This window comes from Triturus cristatus, chromosome 3_1 (genome assembly GCF_964204655.1).
Source record: "Triturus cristatus chromosome 3_1, aTriCri1.1, whole genome shotgun sequence".
Classification (NCBI taxonomy): domain Eukaryota; kingdom Metazoa; phylum Chordata; class Amphibia; order Caudata; family Salamandridae; genus Triturus; species Triturus cristatus.
The window spans coordinates 316785954-316803684 of record NC_140583.1 but is presented as its reverse complement, the minus strand read 5'-3'; the positions used below and the strand labels follow the sequence as shown (position 1 = coordinate 316803684).

Below are 17731 nucleotides of genomic sequence, written 5' to 3'. Positions count from 1 at the left end.
ACCAGAACATCTGTTATTTCTTATGTCAGCACTTCCTTCTTTTCCCTTTACAGTGAGACCTCACTTCAAGATACAAGTTTATTTTTGAGGTTGTATGATGTTTTATCCTTTCCACCCTTTTCTTTAGATTGTTTAGCCCTGGTGAAATGCAACAGATTCGAGCCACAACTCTTCATGATGTCCTGGTCAAGGTGACTTCTTTTAGCTCTGCTGATATCCAGTTAAACGTCTTCCAGTGGAAAACAGGTAAGAGACCAGTGGGTAGCCCTTATTGGCATGATACCCAAGTTCAGAGGATGTTAGCAAGGTGATATGTGAGATACTGATGTGGGTCTCAAGTTACAGGTGCCTATTCATAAACCGGAGATCCCCGCACATGTACGCTTACATTTTAGTAATAAATGTGGGAGGGACAAGGGGAAACAACAATACAGGGCAATACTTACTGGTTAATTGGAAGTAAAGGGGGATCCGCGAGTGGTGTAGGGAAGGGCATGCATCGACCTACAAAAGAGTAAGCCCATTGCTATTCACAAACTTCTATAGCTATTACAGCCAAAAAGGTCCCAAAACAATCATAAATGTTCTCCTGCTCAGAGCTGGGGTAAGTACAGAACCACTAATGTCCAACCGCTTGTACTGTAACACCCTGTCACGGAAGGTAATGGAGGTAGAGAATTATTTAAACTATTTAAAAATATAAAATACATTTAATTTAATGTTTCGACATAACAAACTAATATTTTATTTATAAACCTTATTTTAAAATATAAAATTAATGTAACAAGTATTTCTACAAAACATAAAATACTTTTAATTAAACATATACACAACTTTTTATAACTTTGGAAAAAATGAAAAAATACATCTTTTTACTTTAGATAGTATTTCCTTTTTTTACTTTAAACTTCAGATAAATAATCTTTTTTACATTTAGGGCCTGATTTAGTTGTCTGTAGGTAGGTTACTCCGCATATCCAGACTGACAAAATATACATCGCATTTGATACAATGGGATCTATATTTCGGAGGCCGTGACAGAGTAAACTGTCTGGCGACATCTGAATAAGGCCCCTAATATATTAGAAATAAATGATTTTTACATTTAAATAAATTAATTTAATATTGCTACAACTGTTTTAGATTGTTCTACGTTAACAAAAAAAAATATATATATATATGGTTGTTGCAAATATACCAATTAAATGCAATGCCTCATGGTTTGAGCATGGCCCAACTGCATGTGACATAGTAGATGAGAGCAAAAAGTCTCTTTCTGGACCTAATTACGAGTGAACCCTAATAATTCCTGTTATTTGTCTGCCCTGAAATTGCGGTTAGCGGGGCAAAACTTATAAAACGTGTAATTCCAACAAGGCCGGTAACTTTTGGTACCAGCCCTGTCAGAATTATTGGGCTACTCAAAAAAAGGGTCTTAAAGTTTCAAATTCAAAGAAATGTAGTGGAACAATAGAGAAAAAGAGAAGGACTACAGAGAAGAAGTCACAGACCATGATTAATGCATGGTTCAAAATGTATTGCAAAGTGCATATAAGAAAGTAGCAATCAAATTAAAATGGAAAGGAGCCTCGTACCGTGTTGAAATGAGGACTGCAGATTAGGATAAGTGTTCATTTGCAGAAAGCTGTGAAGGGCCCTCAACATGAATTCATTCAGACTTTGTGAGACACTATCTGGGAATTATCACAATGACACAGATGTCTAGAAGATCCTGGATTTGGCAAGGTTGACAATTTACCATTATGGCTTCTGGACCTGCATAGTGAAACACTGAAATAATTTCATATTATGAATAGAGTGAAGATCTCACCTGTGCCCTTTAAGCTAACCTCAAAACTAAATTCTAATCTGCTCCAAAATATTAGGCTCTTTCACATGACTGTTTTTCAGGACTTAATGTAAGACCTCTCATTTATTTCCAGGTGATCCCTGTGCTCAACCAGAACAAATCCAAGTACAGCATCTTCCTAATTGCACCCAACTCACCGTCACCGACTATTTCGAAGGTAGCGGAGCCGGATTTGGGATCCTAATTGTTGTCATCTGCTGTTTCCCATTAGGTATGACACACGTTCAAATAAAATCCATGTAGAATGGAAACATCTGTGCTATTAAAACTGTGAAAAGTGCTATGCTAAAAAACTAAGCTATGATTATCATTTATCCAGGCCAGTGCCCGCCCTGCTTCTTTCTCTCTTTTTCTGTTTAGGTGCATGGACCTTGTGAACTCAAATTACTTGTTCTTGTCTTAAACTACAGTGATGGTGCTCCTGCCCGCTTGATTAGGTGGTAACTGGCTCATTGCGCTAGTGAATTTAGAGGCAAGGTTTAACTGACGAACCGGGGGCACCCTGTACTGCTTAATGATCTCACTTGTGCTTCTAATTTGTAATAGTATGGATTCCTTTTACATAAAAAAGACTATCATATCAGAGAGATTTGGTTCACAGAAGATCTAGTTTTAAATCACATAAATAGAGAGATGGGCGATCCACGGCTCTGGCAGTCCTCCAGCTGACAGCTTGGTGGTGGCACCGCTGGAGGAGCGCCAAAGTCTTAATAAGGCCCTAATAGTGGACCAATGCTTAATGGTTTTCAGAAATGCAAAATAAGTAACACATGAAACAATGAAAAATCCTACATACTGTGACTCCTTTGTGGAGAAAGGAATGTTCTAGACATGACAGAAAAGAGACCTGATATTTCTCTTAGAGGATGTAGGCTCAAATCTACTAAAGTTTCATGCAGTCTCCGTGTGCAGAACTAAATTGTGTTGCTTTGTGCTAGCACTCTTGCAACATTTCAGTTATTGTCAGCCATAGTGTGCAGACTGCAAGAAAGCTTTGAATATACGCTAGCTTTAATGTGGCTAAGGGTGGTTCCTCATACAGGGTTATTACCTGTCCAGGTTTAATTCAAACAGTCCAGATTTGAAGATCTCTTCTGGTCTGCAGTAAGTAAATTTCTAGGTGAACAAAATAAAAGCAACCCATTTCTAAGAACTCAAATACTTAATACTCAAAAACTCATTTAGTGGAAAAATATGAATTATGAAAAATAAAGTTTGGTAAAAAAACTGAAAAAACTAAGAACTGTTAAAAAAAATATATAAAACTATGAAACAAAATGGTAGACCCTTTGGTGAATATTGATCAGAGCAGGTAGATTTAGTATTAAAGAGGGAAAAAAGAGGTAGGAAAAGGATGCAGGAGACAACAGTAGGGAATGTGTTAAAATTAGTAATAAGGATACAAAGGATGAAAGTGAAAAAAGAAAGAGAATAGAAAAAAACCAAATTTTAAATAAATTGAGGTGGTGAGTGTGCTATGGGATACCCCAAATAACAAAAACGGAGAAGGAGGGAGAGAGCAGGAGGCTTATAAAGGAATTGGAAGGTAAGAGGAAGAGGAAACAACAATGTAAAGATTGCAACATATGGTCTATCTTTGTTCCAAGGAGTCCCTCATCTTTTCCCTAACCTGATCAGACAAAACTGTTTTTGATTATCATTTTCTTGATCTATATTCTCTCTTCTCTTACTTGTAAATGTCTTCATCTGTTTGCAGATGGGTGAGCAGAGAAAGGGTAGATTGCTTACGTATACTTGACTTTACAGTCCCTTGCAGGTGCCTATTGTATAGGGGACTAGATGATGGAATTGTAACTATGTTCTTATTCTCTATGTTAGTCGTTGGTGATTACCTGTAAGCAATCAAATCAGAAATTTCATTTGATGGCATTCAAATCCACAATCAAAAATCTCTAATAAAGGATGGTTATATAAAACAAGGCTACTTCAGAACAGTTGTCTTAAACAATGTGAAACATCACCCAATCAAAGGACGTGGGAAAGCAAAGAGAGAGAAGTGAAATTGCTCAGTGCAAATGTTTCAATAAAAACAACAGAGAGACGGTTTTTAAGACTAATGACATATTCTTCTTAAAAATGATGTAATAACCATTCGAAAAGGTAGACATCTTATGAAATGGTTTCTAGTAAATAGTAAATGCCTTTCATCATGAAAATTTCGATTAAACAGTTTAGGTGAAATCGTTTCTTAGAATTGCTATTCCTTGAATGTGCTTTCTGAGAAATCGTATACAGCCTTCTGGTCTGAGGAAACACAACCTCCCACAAAATATGCCATTGCATGGTTTGGTTTCAGCATAAGGTAACTCTCCTTTTGCCAAGATAATGCACAAGAAACTGGTAGATTGGAATGTTCAACTTGATGCAGAGAGTCAAGAGCACAAACAAATTCCAATCTTTGAGGGACACAGTGCAAATGAGATGAACACTGACAGTGTACCAGAGCCCCATGACCTGGAGATACTGGAAATGACATTTCACTGGCGTACGTTGCAGTTGGTAAAAGTACTCCAGGTTCTGTCTACAGATCAGGAGCTGGCCAAAAACAAGACTGCTATCACCATGGCCATCTGGTGGCGAAACATGAATAAATGCTTTGAAGTTTGGTTGAAGGAAGGTGGGAAATTGTACAATCAGATATCCATGGAACATACAGCTCCCTGAAACACAAAACGTAATCTGGCATGCTCGTGAGAATTCCTTGAGTTTTACATTTGCAACAAAAGAGAAACTGAAGAAAAAAGAGACAAGGAACATGTTCACATTTTCAATCAGACCACAACCTGGCAGAAATTAAAGTTCCGCCTGGCCTCTAAAGCAACTTCCTTATAACAAGTAACTTTGCAACTTTGTTCTTTGCACATGTTGGACTGCACAGACCATGTGCATATGGAATATGCCTTTACACCAGGGCACAAGTCGGGGGTACATGCGGGTGGATGGCATCCACCCACTTTTTTCACAGGGTGGACGCCGTCCACATTCCCAAGAAGTTGTGCCCCACTGAAAAAGATGCTGAATTCATCCCGGTGTAATTTCCAAACACCGGGACACTTTCAGCAGCCCTGCACCTTGTTATCTGCTTTCGATCCGCAACAACGTGCAGGCGGGGACGGGACTGGGTTTCTTATTTAAGACTCCACCTGGGCCCATAACAAAGGGCCAATTTGCGGGGCCATCAGGCCTCCTTTTGTTAAGTCTCTCGGCTGGGAGCAGTCAGGAGCAACACTCCTGATGCAAATGAAACAGAGGGGAAACAAAGGCCCACACCTTGTCAGCACTTCACACATACTTAGGAGAGGCAGCGTTTCACTTTGTTCAGTCCCTGTTTAGGAGATATGCATGTTCTGTGAGAATGTCAGATGTGTTGGTCTTTCCCAGTATTTAATAGCATTTATATAGTGCTTACTACCCCTGAGGAGGCGTTGTAATAATTTATCTATCCCAATTTTTTCTTTTAAAGCACAATAGGTAGAGAAGGCTTTACGCTGACAAGAGGCAACATTGTTTTATGTGAAGCTTTCAAAAGTGTGAAACTTCTGCTTAAATCAGGAGGGTTTGCAAGTATACTCGAAACGTGCTCCAATGTACTCATGATAGACCTGGTAAACATATATGTGAGAGCTTAAGATCTGATGTCACTTCTTGTGCTGCCACTTCCTGTGATGTCACGCCCTGTGTTATCATGCGCCGCGATGTCACGTGCCTCACGCGCCATGTTGTCACGTGCCGTGATTTCACACGCCGTGATGCCACATGCGCCGCGATGTCACGTGCCGTGTTGTCACGCACCGTGATTTCACACGCCGTGATGCCACATGCGCCGCGATGTCACGCGCCGTGTTGTCGCGCGCCATGATTTCACACGCCGTGATGCCACTTGCATACTGATTAATTAGGTTAGTCCCCACACTTCTGTTTTTTAGGACTTGTGCCCTGATTTACACTCTTGCCCTGGGGACAGTGGCCTGGCTATTCACTGTAGACGTGCATTACTAGTTTACAAAGGGATGCACTGCCTTTTGAGCAGCCAAAATCAAAATAGCTTTATTTCAGCACAGAGCCATAGAAGCAGAATAAAAGACAGTCCATTGATCTAAATACTGAATCTTTTCATCTCACACTCACACAATAACACTTTGCTTAAATACATTGTAAAGCAATAAAAAATACACATCACCGCTTAAAGTGACTAGTGCGAAATCGACTATTACTAGCGTATATAATTTAACAAGGATACATTACTGAATATAATGATGGTAAAATGCCCCCATATCACGCATCACTAGTATATACATACAGTGATAGATGTATGAATCAATACACTAGATGATTTGCATGCACCGTTCTACCTAATCAAAATGCATATTTTGTCTTAGTCTCCACATTCCCAACAGGAACCTACTAACACCAAATCAAATTAAATTATTGTCATCAAGTTTGTACATCCTAATGTCCTCTGTGTATTTTTTAACTCCCAGTCTACGACCAAAAGGAACCAGAGGACCAGGCTTCTCTTACGTCTGGTTGGACCACAGGCATGAGAAGGCGGAACTTCCGACCTGTGTCTCCCTTTGTTACTGCATCATATCCATGACTGGAGTACCATTCTCTACGTTCACTAATGCTTTTGCCCTACTTTAGTGCTGGTTCTGCTATTCCACATCAATCACTGTAATAAGGGTAGAAATGGAAATGAAAAGCAACACATAAAATGGCCCCTTTAAGACTAGCCCCCTACCGGGATGCGTGTCGAAGGTGGGCAGGTAACAGCTGAATTCTGTAGGCCAATCCCTGTTCACACTGGGGATGCAGGATACCTACAGGTACTGGGTGCAGGATACCTAGGCACCTGCAGGTACTGGGCGCAGGATACCTAGGCACCTGCAGGTACTGGGCGCAGGATACCTAGGCACCTACAGGTACTGGGTGGAGGATACCTAGGGACCTGTAGGTACTGGGTGCAGGATACCTAGGCACCTGCAGGTACTGGGCGCAGGATACCTAGGCACCTGCAGGTACTGGGCGCAGGATACCTAGGCACCTGCAGGTACTGGGCGCAGTATACCTAGGCACCTACAGGTACTGGGCGCAGGATACCTAGGCACCTGCAGGTACTGGGCGCAGGATACCTAGGCACCTGCAGGTACTGGGCGCAGGATACCTAGGCACCTACAGGTACTGGGTGGAGGATACCTAGGGACCTGTAGGTACTGGGTGCAGGATACCTAGGCACCTACAGGTACTGGGTGCAGGATACCTAGGCACCTGCGGGTACCTCTGGCCCATCATGAATGGAGCCCATAGTGCAAAGTCACCCATGATGCCGGTGGGTAGATGGTCGTGGCAACGGACAGTGATTATGGCAACACTGTGCCTCACTAGAACCCACCCTCCCGCCGCAGATAGTGGATCTGGTATTCAATCCTTTAGTCTGCGTCTTTGGGACAAAGGTGTGCCATGGGTCCAGAATAGAGAATAGATGGGGTCTGCAGTACAGATGAACCAGGAAGGCTAAGTGCCCACCTACATGCACCGTGGAAGAGAGGACCCCGCCGCTCTAGCTCATTGTAAGCAGACTGGCCTCAGTGCTAATATTCAAAATCTTTTCATCTCATAACTAACCAATTGTTCAACCTAAAACCATTCTCTTACTCGGCAAAGCATGCCTGATTACAAGTCAAACTGTATTCCTGTTCCGGTCGTGCACGCCCATTTCCCTCTGAGAAGAGATGACACGTTCCTGGGTTTGACTGCTCCCGGTATTGCCAGCTCTGGTAATACACAGGCGCCGTCCCAACTGGCAATAGCAGGTGACATTCCTGTCGGGTACATGGCCGGCAATTTAGAGAAGATGCAGAGCCGCCTGGTGGCGAAATGGCATACTGCATGCCATAATACCCCATAACTGAGTCACTCGTAAGATGACGGCACTGGTAGAGTGATACCGCACTGAAAGGACAATTCGGGGCGGAAAGGACAATTCGGGGCGTGCAGTTACCGACCCAACGTTCTCATGCAGGTTGTGATCAGCCCCACTTTAGTTACTAAACTATAACCAGGCTCGATTCATCCATTTGCCTAACCATCAACTCAGTTTCCATATTTAGCACCATAGAGACTAGTAAAGTCCCTATTCAATGATGGACCAGTGGTGGCCTGGTTAGGACATTGCATTTTTAAATGCAACACTCTATGTCCTGGTAGGAATTGCCTGAAGTAGAAGGAAATAAAGTGATGCCCCTGTGGAAGGCGTGTTTCATAGCCTGATGAGCACTTGGTATGGGCTGTTTATGTGGTTTCTAGCTATGTGTGATTGGCTGCTGTATTTAGTTACTGTGTTGTGTTGAGGTAATACTAGCTGGCACGCCAGAGCGAGAACTGTGCCTGTATCATAAGGCTGTGCTTTGTATCGTGCATAGATACCTATACTGAGGCTAGGGTTTCAGCCCCACATACTGCAAGCTACTCACCTGTATACGTGTGTTTAAATGAGTGAGCCTCACCTGTCCTTGCATGTTCTTGCAGTGCAAACTCTGAAGGTTTTTGATGCAGCATTTCTGGTCCACATATGTGTTTCCATGCATGTCGCATCATACCCACGACTGACCTGCCACTCTTTGTTCTCCAGTGAGTTTACTTGTCGCTTGGATTGTCGCTCAGTCTCGAAAGAGAGATTTCAAGAAGATGCAGAAGAAGCAGAAGGACCCGAGCGTGAAGAGGCAGGGCTCAAGTGATGGTGTGGAAGGTAATGAGATGCACAGGGGTCTGACATTCCGAAAGTATGGATCAAACATCAAAGACCGCTCGCTATATACTTTGGGGATCCTCGAGGCAATGCAGCAAAATGTCTTGATCATTATTTGCTACCAGGAAAGAACACAAAAATGCATTTGTTTTCATCATTTTGGGCCTGGCATTAGCCAAGACCTTTTGTTTTTAATATATAAATTAAAATATACATGCATCACATAGTTATAGGTGCTGGCAGTCGGCCCTCTTCATCTATTGGTGTGCTGCAGTGTCATTCACATGTTGCTTCTTCCCATCGCAGCATACAGCATGGGGCACAAGGCCAGCCCCCATCAGCCATTGGCTTGCTTGACTGTGAGTTCTTACCCAATGAGCACACCCACACAATACCCAGTGCCCTTAAGTTGCGGGGACTAATGGTGCAATGTGTGATGTACATTTTATATTTATGAATCTATACATACATATATATTTACTTTTAGGTAATGCTTGGTTTCCTGCAATGTTTACTTACATACAAAAGCCATTTACAAAAAAGCACGAGCAAAGCCAAAAGGTCAACAGCCAGTGCACACCAGTTGACTTTGCCAATGCTTGTATACTGAGGTCTGTACTCTTAGAATGTATTTCTTATCCTTGCTGTGGCCGCACATGTAGCTTCAGGCTGCATCCAATTATGTGAATGAGACAAGGTAAGGCACACATCCTTGAACATCATCACGTCTCTTTTTATATGGAGTTGGAATAACTTGTTAGCTGTGACGTCACTTGTATCTTCCAATCTTACTTCTTTGTGACAAAGTTTCTAGGCTGGATCTTAAAACATTTTTGGCTGGCACTAGCTCATGTACTACTTGGTGGTACGTTAAGGCAGTGGGTACCCGAAACACTTTTATTCTACCAGGGAGTTATGAAAATAGGGTTCTGGAAGTGGCAAGAACGTTTGTCTACATTTGTTGTGGTATTTTGCTGTGGTGGTGATGTGCTGTATTGTTGGTGGGTATGTGCTGTGTTGTTTTTGTGCTTATCTATTTTTGGGCTACATTATTACAATGTGATGTGCCGTGGTTTGGTTTCTGTGTTGTGTTCTGTTTTGCTGTGCCCTGTTATGTTTTAATTCAGTTCTTTATGTTCCACACAAACCAATAGATCCGATTCAGGTCAGACACACCCTATTTTTTTTAAAACGCAGAACAGCTTTATTTTAGCCGTCTCCCGCCTAAATGTGTGTCTGCTGCCATTCAAGTCATTCCGTTCAAGGGAAAATACTGCCAATAATTTTTTACGCACTCTCCCTCCATGCAGGTTGAAAATGTTGGCATGTATGACGTTGCGGTGTGTATTTTATTTTGTTCTGTTCTGTTGTTTGCTGTAACTATGTCAGCAGATGGTGCTACATTTCCAGCCAAAACATTTGCTACTACCTGAAGTGGTGAAAGGGCGCTGGTACAGCTCTGAAACTAATTAAGACATGAGTCAGCCCAAAACGGTGGCCTAGAGCCTGTTCTAAAGCAGCGCTTCCAGTTCTCGCTTTATGTGGTACGGCCCACTTTCTCTTTCTTGTGTACGTAGTCCCACGGCACCTTCAGTGAAGTGAAATTGGGGGGAGGCTGCCACCTAGAGGACAACAGGTAAAGGGCGGACAATAAATTCTTAATATGTATTATAACAACACACACACACACACAGCTTAAAATTAGTGGGTACAGGATCTGCAGTAGCACGCATTCTTAAGGGTGAGGGCATGGCATTTCCCCCCAAAAAATCTAGTGTTTTAATGGAATGCCAGGGGGGGAAAGCAAAAGCAAAGAAGGTGATCATTCTGCTTGAATCGTATTAAAGCGATACTGTCCCAAGCAGAACGCTTTAGACATTAACGGAGCAGTGCAGGGATCGGAGCCAGGCTGGAAAACAGGATTTGAAGGTGGTCTGTAAGATGACTGCTTTGAGTAAGTCTCAGTGGCGTTCAGAGGAAAAGATGGCAAGTGGGGCGGAGGCTACAGGAATTGGTGTTATGCCCAACAAATATGAATGAATTCTTAAGTGACATTGAGGTGACGTTGGGAGGTCAGAGATGCAGATATGCAGAGAGTAGAGGATCTGTAAAAGGTTACTGATGCCCACATATAGTGGAATTAGTGAAGAATAATAAGAAAAATAACTAAAAGGGGGCAGGATTATACCGTGGGTGGGAATTAACGTGTTCCTACCTGGCTCTCTGCAGAAGTCCCAGTACGAGGTCACGTAGGGTTCATTGCCAGAGGAACAGAGGCAGGGAGCTGCCAAGGTGAGGTTGGCCTGCAATGGTAAATAATGTATCTCCGGGTACCAGAGGGAGGCGAAGAAGTGCTGAGAATGGCGCTGTGTCCGCTCAGAGAGAGACTGCCGAATGATGCAGGCGCCTCAGGATGTACTTGCACAAAGATGAATGTCAAAAATGAATTAATCAATCAGTAGATTTGTAGAGTGCTTCTTGCCACCCGTAGGGTATCCAGGCGCTGACAGGCTCCAGTTGATTAGCCAGGTCTCCAGTGACTTTAGGGACTCTGGAAGAGATGGAAATAAAGAAACTATAATTGAGGCCTCACGAACTGCGACCTGTCAATAGCGTATCATTATGTATGCTCACTCTGCCCACAGGCCGACACGTTTTATCACGTTCCAGCTTTCCCGCCATACCCAACCACCCCACCCCTCGAGCGCATCTAAGCGCACTCTCACCCTGGGACTGTTATTGTACTAAAGTGCACATATGTAAATCAATACACCGCCAGAACAGGGTGCTGCATTTAGTTGCAGTGTTTTCAGGTACAGTCCTGTGCTAATATCATCTCTTGCAGTGCTAACAATTATGAAAAAAAACAATGAGGAAAAAGCCATTCAAAGCTCAAAGAGTATTCTAAATGTAGCAGATAAATGCAAGCACGCGTGAAGCACGTGGGACACATGGATCCTGGGAAGAAGCACAGGGCAGGAAGTGAAATTGTAAATAAAATAAGACTAAACCTCAACAGGTGAAAGCTTATGGCAGGACTGTGTGTGGGACGGTGGGGGCGAGGGGCTCCCTACCACTGACTGCATTCATTTCAAGCCCTTCTCTGAAACATTCCCTCAAGGTATGGGGGAGGCTCATCTCCGCAGGATACATTTAACTGGACCCTGGATCATTTAAGGCAATGATAAATGGATTAACAAAGAGGTTACATACAATATGTTTCAATAATGTTTCAAATTATTAAAAGAAACCTTTTCAACCAGAAGTTTATAACTAAGGGTGTACATGGAGATGAAAGATGGAGGTAGATTTAGGAGTGATAGCATAAATACTTATGTCACAGAGTTTATGATTTCAATGATTAGCCTCCTAGGTGAAGTAGTGTAAATAAAAGATACAAAATAATCCAGAGGCCTCAGACTGATAAAGAAAGCAACAGTAAGAAAGCAACAAGTCAGAAACTAGGTACCGTCTACGTCTGAAGAGCAGGCAGCAAATAGGAAGACTTGATTTGCCTGTTACCCTTTATACCCAGGACATTCTGTTGATGCGTTTCCCCCCATAGCCTTAGAATGGCGCGGTCCCAAAGAGTCCAGCCAGAGGGTCTACCTTCAGCTGCAGACGAACCAACTCATCAAAGTGCTAGACGGCAGGAGGTCGGTGATTCGAAGCCTAAACCTGCACCACCTGAGCCAAGTGGAGGTGATCCAGTCCAACAATAAAGGCTGCAGATCACTCCTGCTGAAGATCCCTAAAGAGTACGACCTGGTAAGTGAGGCCAGATCATGATCTCATACAAGATTATCCTACTGGTTTAACCTGCTTCTCAGTCTGTGACCCAGATTGTGAATTGAGAGTGAAAGGTTTAAATGATTTGATAAATGAATTTATGACAGGATATCTAGGGTGCTCTGCCTAAATTCCATTAATCCACGTTGAGTGTCTTAATGTCTACCGCTAAGTGACTTCTCTTCTCCCGGCAGGTGCTCTTTTTCAGTGGAGAAGAAGACCGAGCAGATTTCACTGGGAGTCTCAAAGTGTTTTTTGAGACAAATGGCCTTGCCTTCAGTATATCTCAGCTGAGTGAACAAGACCTTCTGAAGAAAGCCGTAACCAAACAGCAGAGGAGTGAGATTCTGGAGACCTTCTTCAGGCACTCCCTGTCACAGGTACACAAGATAAAGCTGACAGAGATGGAACAAGATGGAGTTTCTCAAAGCCTTCTTTTTGGCTAGAGCCAGCCACAGCTGTAGCCAAATATTTCTTTTGTTGAGCAATGTATTTTGGTAGGCATCGCACTCATACTAAACTGAAATTTCACTTCATTTTTCCTCAGTCTGAACTGAAACTATAGTTTTGGGACACAGCTCTACAGTCTTGAATGTTAAATATTCAGTGAAAGACTGTGGCCCTGAAATACAATAGTATGTGTTGTACTTACAATAGAAAGCTCTTTCCTGTTCTATTAATGTACTCATACAAGACCCAGGTGATAATGGTTTACAAGCAGTGTACCATGCAGGAGCAGCCCGTGCAGATAAGAGCGTTGGGGTGGGGTGGTGGGGGATTCAACTGACAATGACGAGGGACATGTAATTATTTATTTAATTTTCCCTTGTGGTTTGTTGAATCCCACACCCCACCCCGCCTCACCGCCCCACTGTTCTTACCAGCACAGGCTGCTACTGGTACCATCCTACATTAAAAAGTGCAGCCCTTATGAGTTGTTTTAGAGACTGAATTTATTTATTCATTGTGACACGGCTAAGGGATCTTCAATTGCTCCGGACAGCTTGTCAATGTTTATTAGAAGAATGCCATCAACAGACAACAAACATAGGGACCTATTCATGAAGTAGTCACGCAATGCAGGGAAACCACAGGAATGCACCATTTTTGAGGCAATACAGTGCATTCCTGCCTTCTGTTCTGTGCTGGAGCCCTTTTGGCAGCCTAGCACCAACGCACGCACCCTTGCATCATGGTGCAATGGAGCCTGTGTTGCATGCAGGATTGTTTTCATGCAGGAAGGGACGCCTTCTTGCACCAAACCAATCCTGTCAGGAATATTCCTGTATTTATGTGTGCTGCAGGATGCAGCACACATAGAAAGAGGAAGTAATGAGGAGAAATAAAGATATTTCTCTTTGGTACGCCTCTCCTGGGAAGGAGTATATTTCTTGCGCATTCCCAGGTTTACCAGTTCTGGTAAATCTGGAAATGCATCGAAAAATCATGAGAGTTGTGTGGGAGCATTCCCAGGGCAAAGTAAGGCAACACAGCGGTTTGTGCTGCGTTGCCTTACTCCAGATTTATGGAGTCACTCAGGGCCTTGCAAAGTGGCCTTGCATTGCTTCATAAATCTGAGTTAAGGTTTACTTAGGCCCCATAGTATCCATACCTCTCATCTGCTACTCTGCTGACCATAAGGCATTTTTCCACCAAGCTCTTCGACCTTTAGATTTCAGCATATGTGGAGTGATATAGAACATGGCAGATTTCTTATGCGATCATCAAGAGATTCTCTTTTGAGCCCACTATGTGAGGCCTTTTCCTAATCTATGGAAATGATTACTGTATCCATTCCTTAGGTACTACAAACATCTCATATTTCTTACTACTTTTCTGAATTTATGATTCGTATTAGATATCCCAGAAAGCATTAGTGTTTCTGGCTATCAACTGTTGTTGCTGGTATTCTGCCTAGAAACAGAACTATGCCTGAGACCACAGGACATCAGAATTTAGGGACTGAGTCACCATACCACATCAGTACCTATGGGCCCAAATCCAACTAGCTCATAGTGCTTTACCTGCCTACCTAACCTTCCCAGACTAACAGGTAAATTGGCACCCAGAATACATCTCTTTACCCTCAGAGTAAACCTTGGAAACAGATCATCACCTTTAGTTTTCACATTCATACATGTACATCATAAACAAAGAAAGACACGAGGAAAGTTTACAAGAGTTATTGAAACTATTGTGCTCTATTATGAAATAGATTTTCTGCACCTGGAAAATATATGCATGCTAGCAAAGTAATTAGCATTACAAGTAAACTCTATACATTGAGCAGCCCTACCATGGTGAATAATATATCTGCCCTAGACTATCCTAACTACATGGGCACAGGGATGTATCAGAGATCTCTGGGATTAGAACCGGCCCCCATGCGTGGCATTTGTAGGTAGGTAGTCTGCATCTCAGGATGCGCAAGGCTAGCACATTCTTTTCACGACTTTTTCCTCTGCAAGAATTCCCCTCTCTGTTTGAAAAAGCTAAGTCTCGGTGTGTATGATAATAGGTTTCTCACTTGAAAACAGCAGATGTGAATTTATGTTGTATCTCGATGCAAAGCTACTTTGCTAACAGATCACTGAAAAGCAGAGGCCTGATGTTGTTCGACCTTGTATAAAATGTCCACACCCAGTTCCAGAGAAAAGAACCAAATAGCAAAAACATGTGCAGTGTATTTCTAAAATAATATTGTGGCACAAAACAAAGTCCTGTGTGTAAGGTGTGCAAAGCAGCCTACAACTTGCAGTTAGGCTTAATAAAGGGAGAACTAAGTGGGCTCTAAAGGGAACTCACAACACTGTAATTCGTTCCTGTCCACATATTCAGAACTTTTCCTTGTCTGTCACATGTTATGTTATGCTATGTGTATTTGTGAAGCACACTATCACCTGTGAGGGTATTCTGGCGCTGAGTAGGTGTGTGTGTCGAGCCCTCCCTGTGGTAGGTATGTCATAGAAACCTGGTAGGGTTACTCTGTGTTGCCATCCTGGTATACATCTATTACTGAGCTGGTCAGGCTACTCTTGGAGTAAATCTCAGAGTTTATAGTTATTGGCAATTGTATCAAAATGTAAGAATGGAAACGCCGCCTGCTTAATGGGCAGAACTTTTAAAAGAATATGTTTCTATAATTATAAATGAACTACCACAAAAACTCCCACTCTATCTATAAAAATGTTAAGAGAATACCACCATGGCAGAATGCAGTCCAAAATACACCTTCATACTATAACACAGGACAACTCCATGAGGTGTTCTGCCTCATTAGACCTTTTCAACATGCTGAAAATGATTCTGACAGACCAAAATGCTTCTACTTAGACTTGCAAGCCATCATAGAACAACATTGTATCCAGTTTACCACTATGAGACCCTATTTATTTCTTCAATCTTTTTAAATTTTAGTTAAAGATAAAACTATGTGAAACATTTTTTTTTTAGCTTTCCTTACCAATACCTTGGCACATTTGGTGAACAGCAGAGCAGGTGAGGGCAAGGAAGACACAATCCATGTCGAACATGTTTAGCAACTCCCTGTGATGAGATCCATCAGTCCACCAAATCTTCATGGGAAGCCTTCTAGAATTTATAACGTGGCTTTCATCATGTACCACAAGCTAAATCCATATTTCTTTACCTGCATTATCCGCAGACATAGAACAATCCTACAGTGTCTAGGAGCTAGTGGTGTTTGTATTCGAAGTGACATGACCCTGACAGTCCATTGGTTGCATATGCATAAACATGTGTGTGTGTTGTAATTAGCAAGATCCTACAATGTGAAGCATTAAGGCTGCCTCACAGTGTAAACCACAGAACCCAAGTTTTGAGGTATGTTCAGGAATATCATGGAAGAGCAGGACCTCCTCCTATTTATACATTCTGTTATCCACATTTGCTTCTGTTCTTGACCCTTTTCACTGTTTTGCTAATTTTGAAATTTGTGAACTGGGCTGCAAACACATGAAATATGTAGAGAGGATTGGAGGTGTGAGATGACTAGAGCAACAATGGTACTCTAATGATGCACAGCATCAACTACACAGCCTGAGATTCAGGTTCAGATCCCAGCAGGATGAAGACAACATTACAGCCTTCAAAACATGTATAAACTTGGTATAAATGTGGTGGGATGTAAAAATCTTCAGTGTAAAGATGCTTATGTGAAAGTGCTATATTTAATTTTAGCATGATTACTTCCCACACCAATCCGCAGCGCTGTTTAACACTTTAGAAACACTAGGATAATATCTCAGAATTTCACAGTGTTATCTCATGCTTCACACTAAAGCAGCAGATGCTGGACAGTGACATGTCCAACACCATTATCTGCATTGTCTCCTGATGTGTCTCCTTAACCCACCATGTGCAGGACGCTAACATTTCTGAGACCAGTCTTTGCAGTGTCTTCTTTTGACTCTCATTACCCTCCACATCCTGGACATTAAGATGTCTAAGATCAGTCTAATTGGATGTCTTTCATTAACCCTCCATGTCCAGGGAATTAAGTTGCCTTAAGATCAGTCTCATCCGTGTCTTCTGATGGCTCTCACTATAAGTGCAACCGCTTGACATGACTAAGATTATTCTCCACTGTGTTTTCCCATCTCTCTCTCGTACCTGCAGGGGCATATTTACATTGACACGTCTGGGATTAACCTCTAGGGCATCTTCTCATGACTTCTCTTTATGTTTTAGGTGCTTGACATTGACCGCTCAGATGCTGGAGACCTCACTGCTGCAACTTCCCAGAAAGTGAGAGAAGCTTTGGAATGTGAGCTGAGCCGTGCCGAGTTTGCAGAGTCTGTGGGGCTGAAGCCACAGTCCATGTTTGTGGAATCAATGTTCTCTCTCGCTGATAAGGATGGCAATGGATATCTATCCTTTCGGGAATTCCTGGATATCCTGGTGATCTTCATGAAAGGTGAGCTCCAGCGACAGCTGCTGCTAACAAACCACCCTGAGGGTGTACAAAGGAAAGACCAAATCACAAATGGAGTTATTAGTCCATTTTCACTTCCCTTTAGTCCAATGCAGGCATTTACGCAGTCTGAGTATCATGTTTAAAAGTTGTCAAAAGGGAGATTACAGTCTGGCTTCCAATCTTGAGCTATATTTGACACACACACACACACTCACTCTTTCCTCTCTCTCTCTCTCTCTCTCTCTCTCTCTCTCTCTCTCTCTCTCTCAACAACTTGAGAATGACACGCAAAAGGACCATCAGGACTGTTGTAATAGGTACATTGGAATTTTCAGAGATGATAATCAGGTGGCAAGGGCAACAACTA

At 42.5% G+C, this 17731-nt stretch overlaps 1 protein-coding gene across 2 annotated transcripts in view; it reads left to right on the top strand.

Moving 5' to 3' along the window:
- The window catches only part of LOC146860183 (dual oxidase 2-like), a 130913-nt gene that overhangs the window by 64758 nt on the left and 48424 nt on the right, over window positions 1-17731 (top strand). For both annotated transcript variants that reach the window (XM_085644018.1, XM_085644016.1), the window contains exons 14-19: window positions 128-246; window positions 1944-2081; window positions 8523-8639; window positions 12205-12407; window positions 12623-12808; window positions 17139-17364. In XM_085644018.1, coding sequence (XP_085500144.1) covers window positions 128-246; window positions 1944-2081; window positions 8523-8639; window positions 12205-12407; window positions 12623-12808; window positions 17139-17364 — 989 coding nt within the window. The remainder of the gene's footprint in view (window positions 1-127; window positions 247-1943; window positions 2082-8522; window positions 8640-12204; window positions 12408-12622; window positions 12809-17138; window positions 17365-17731) is intronic.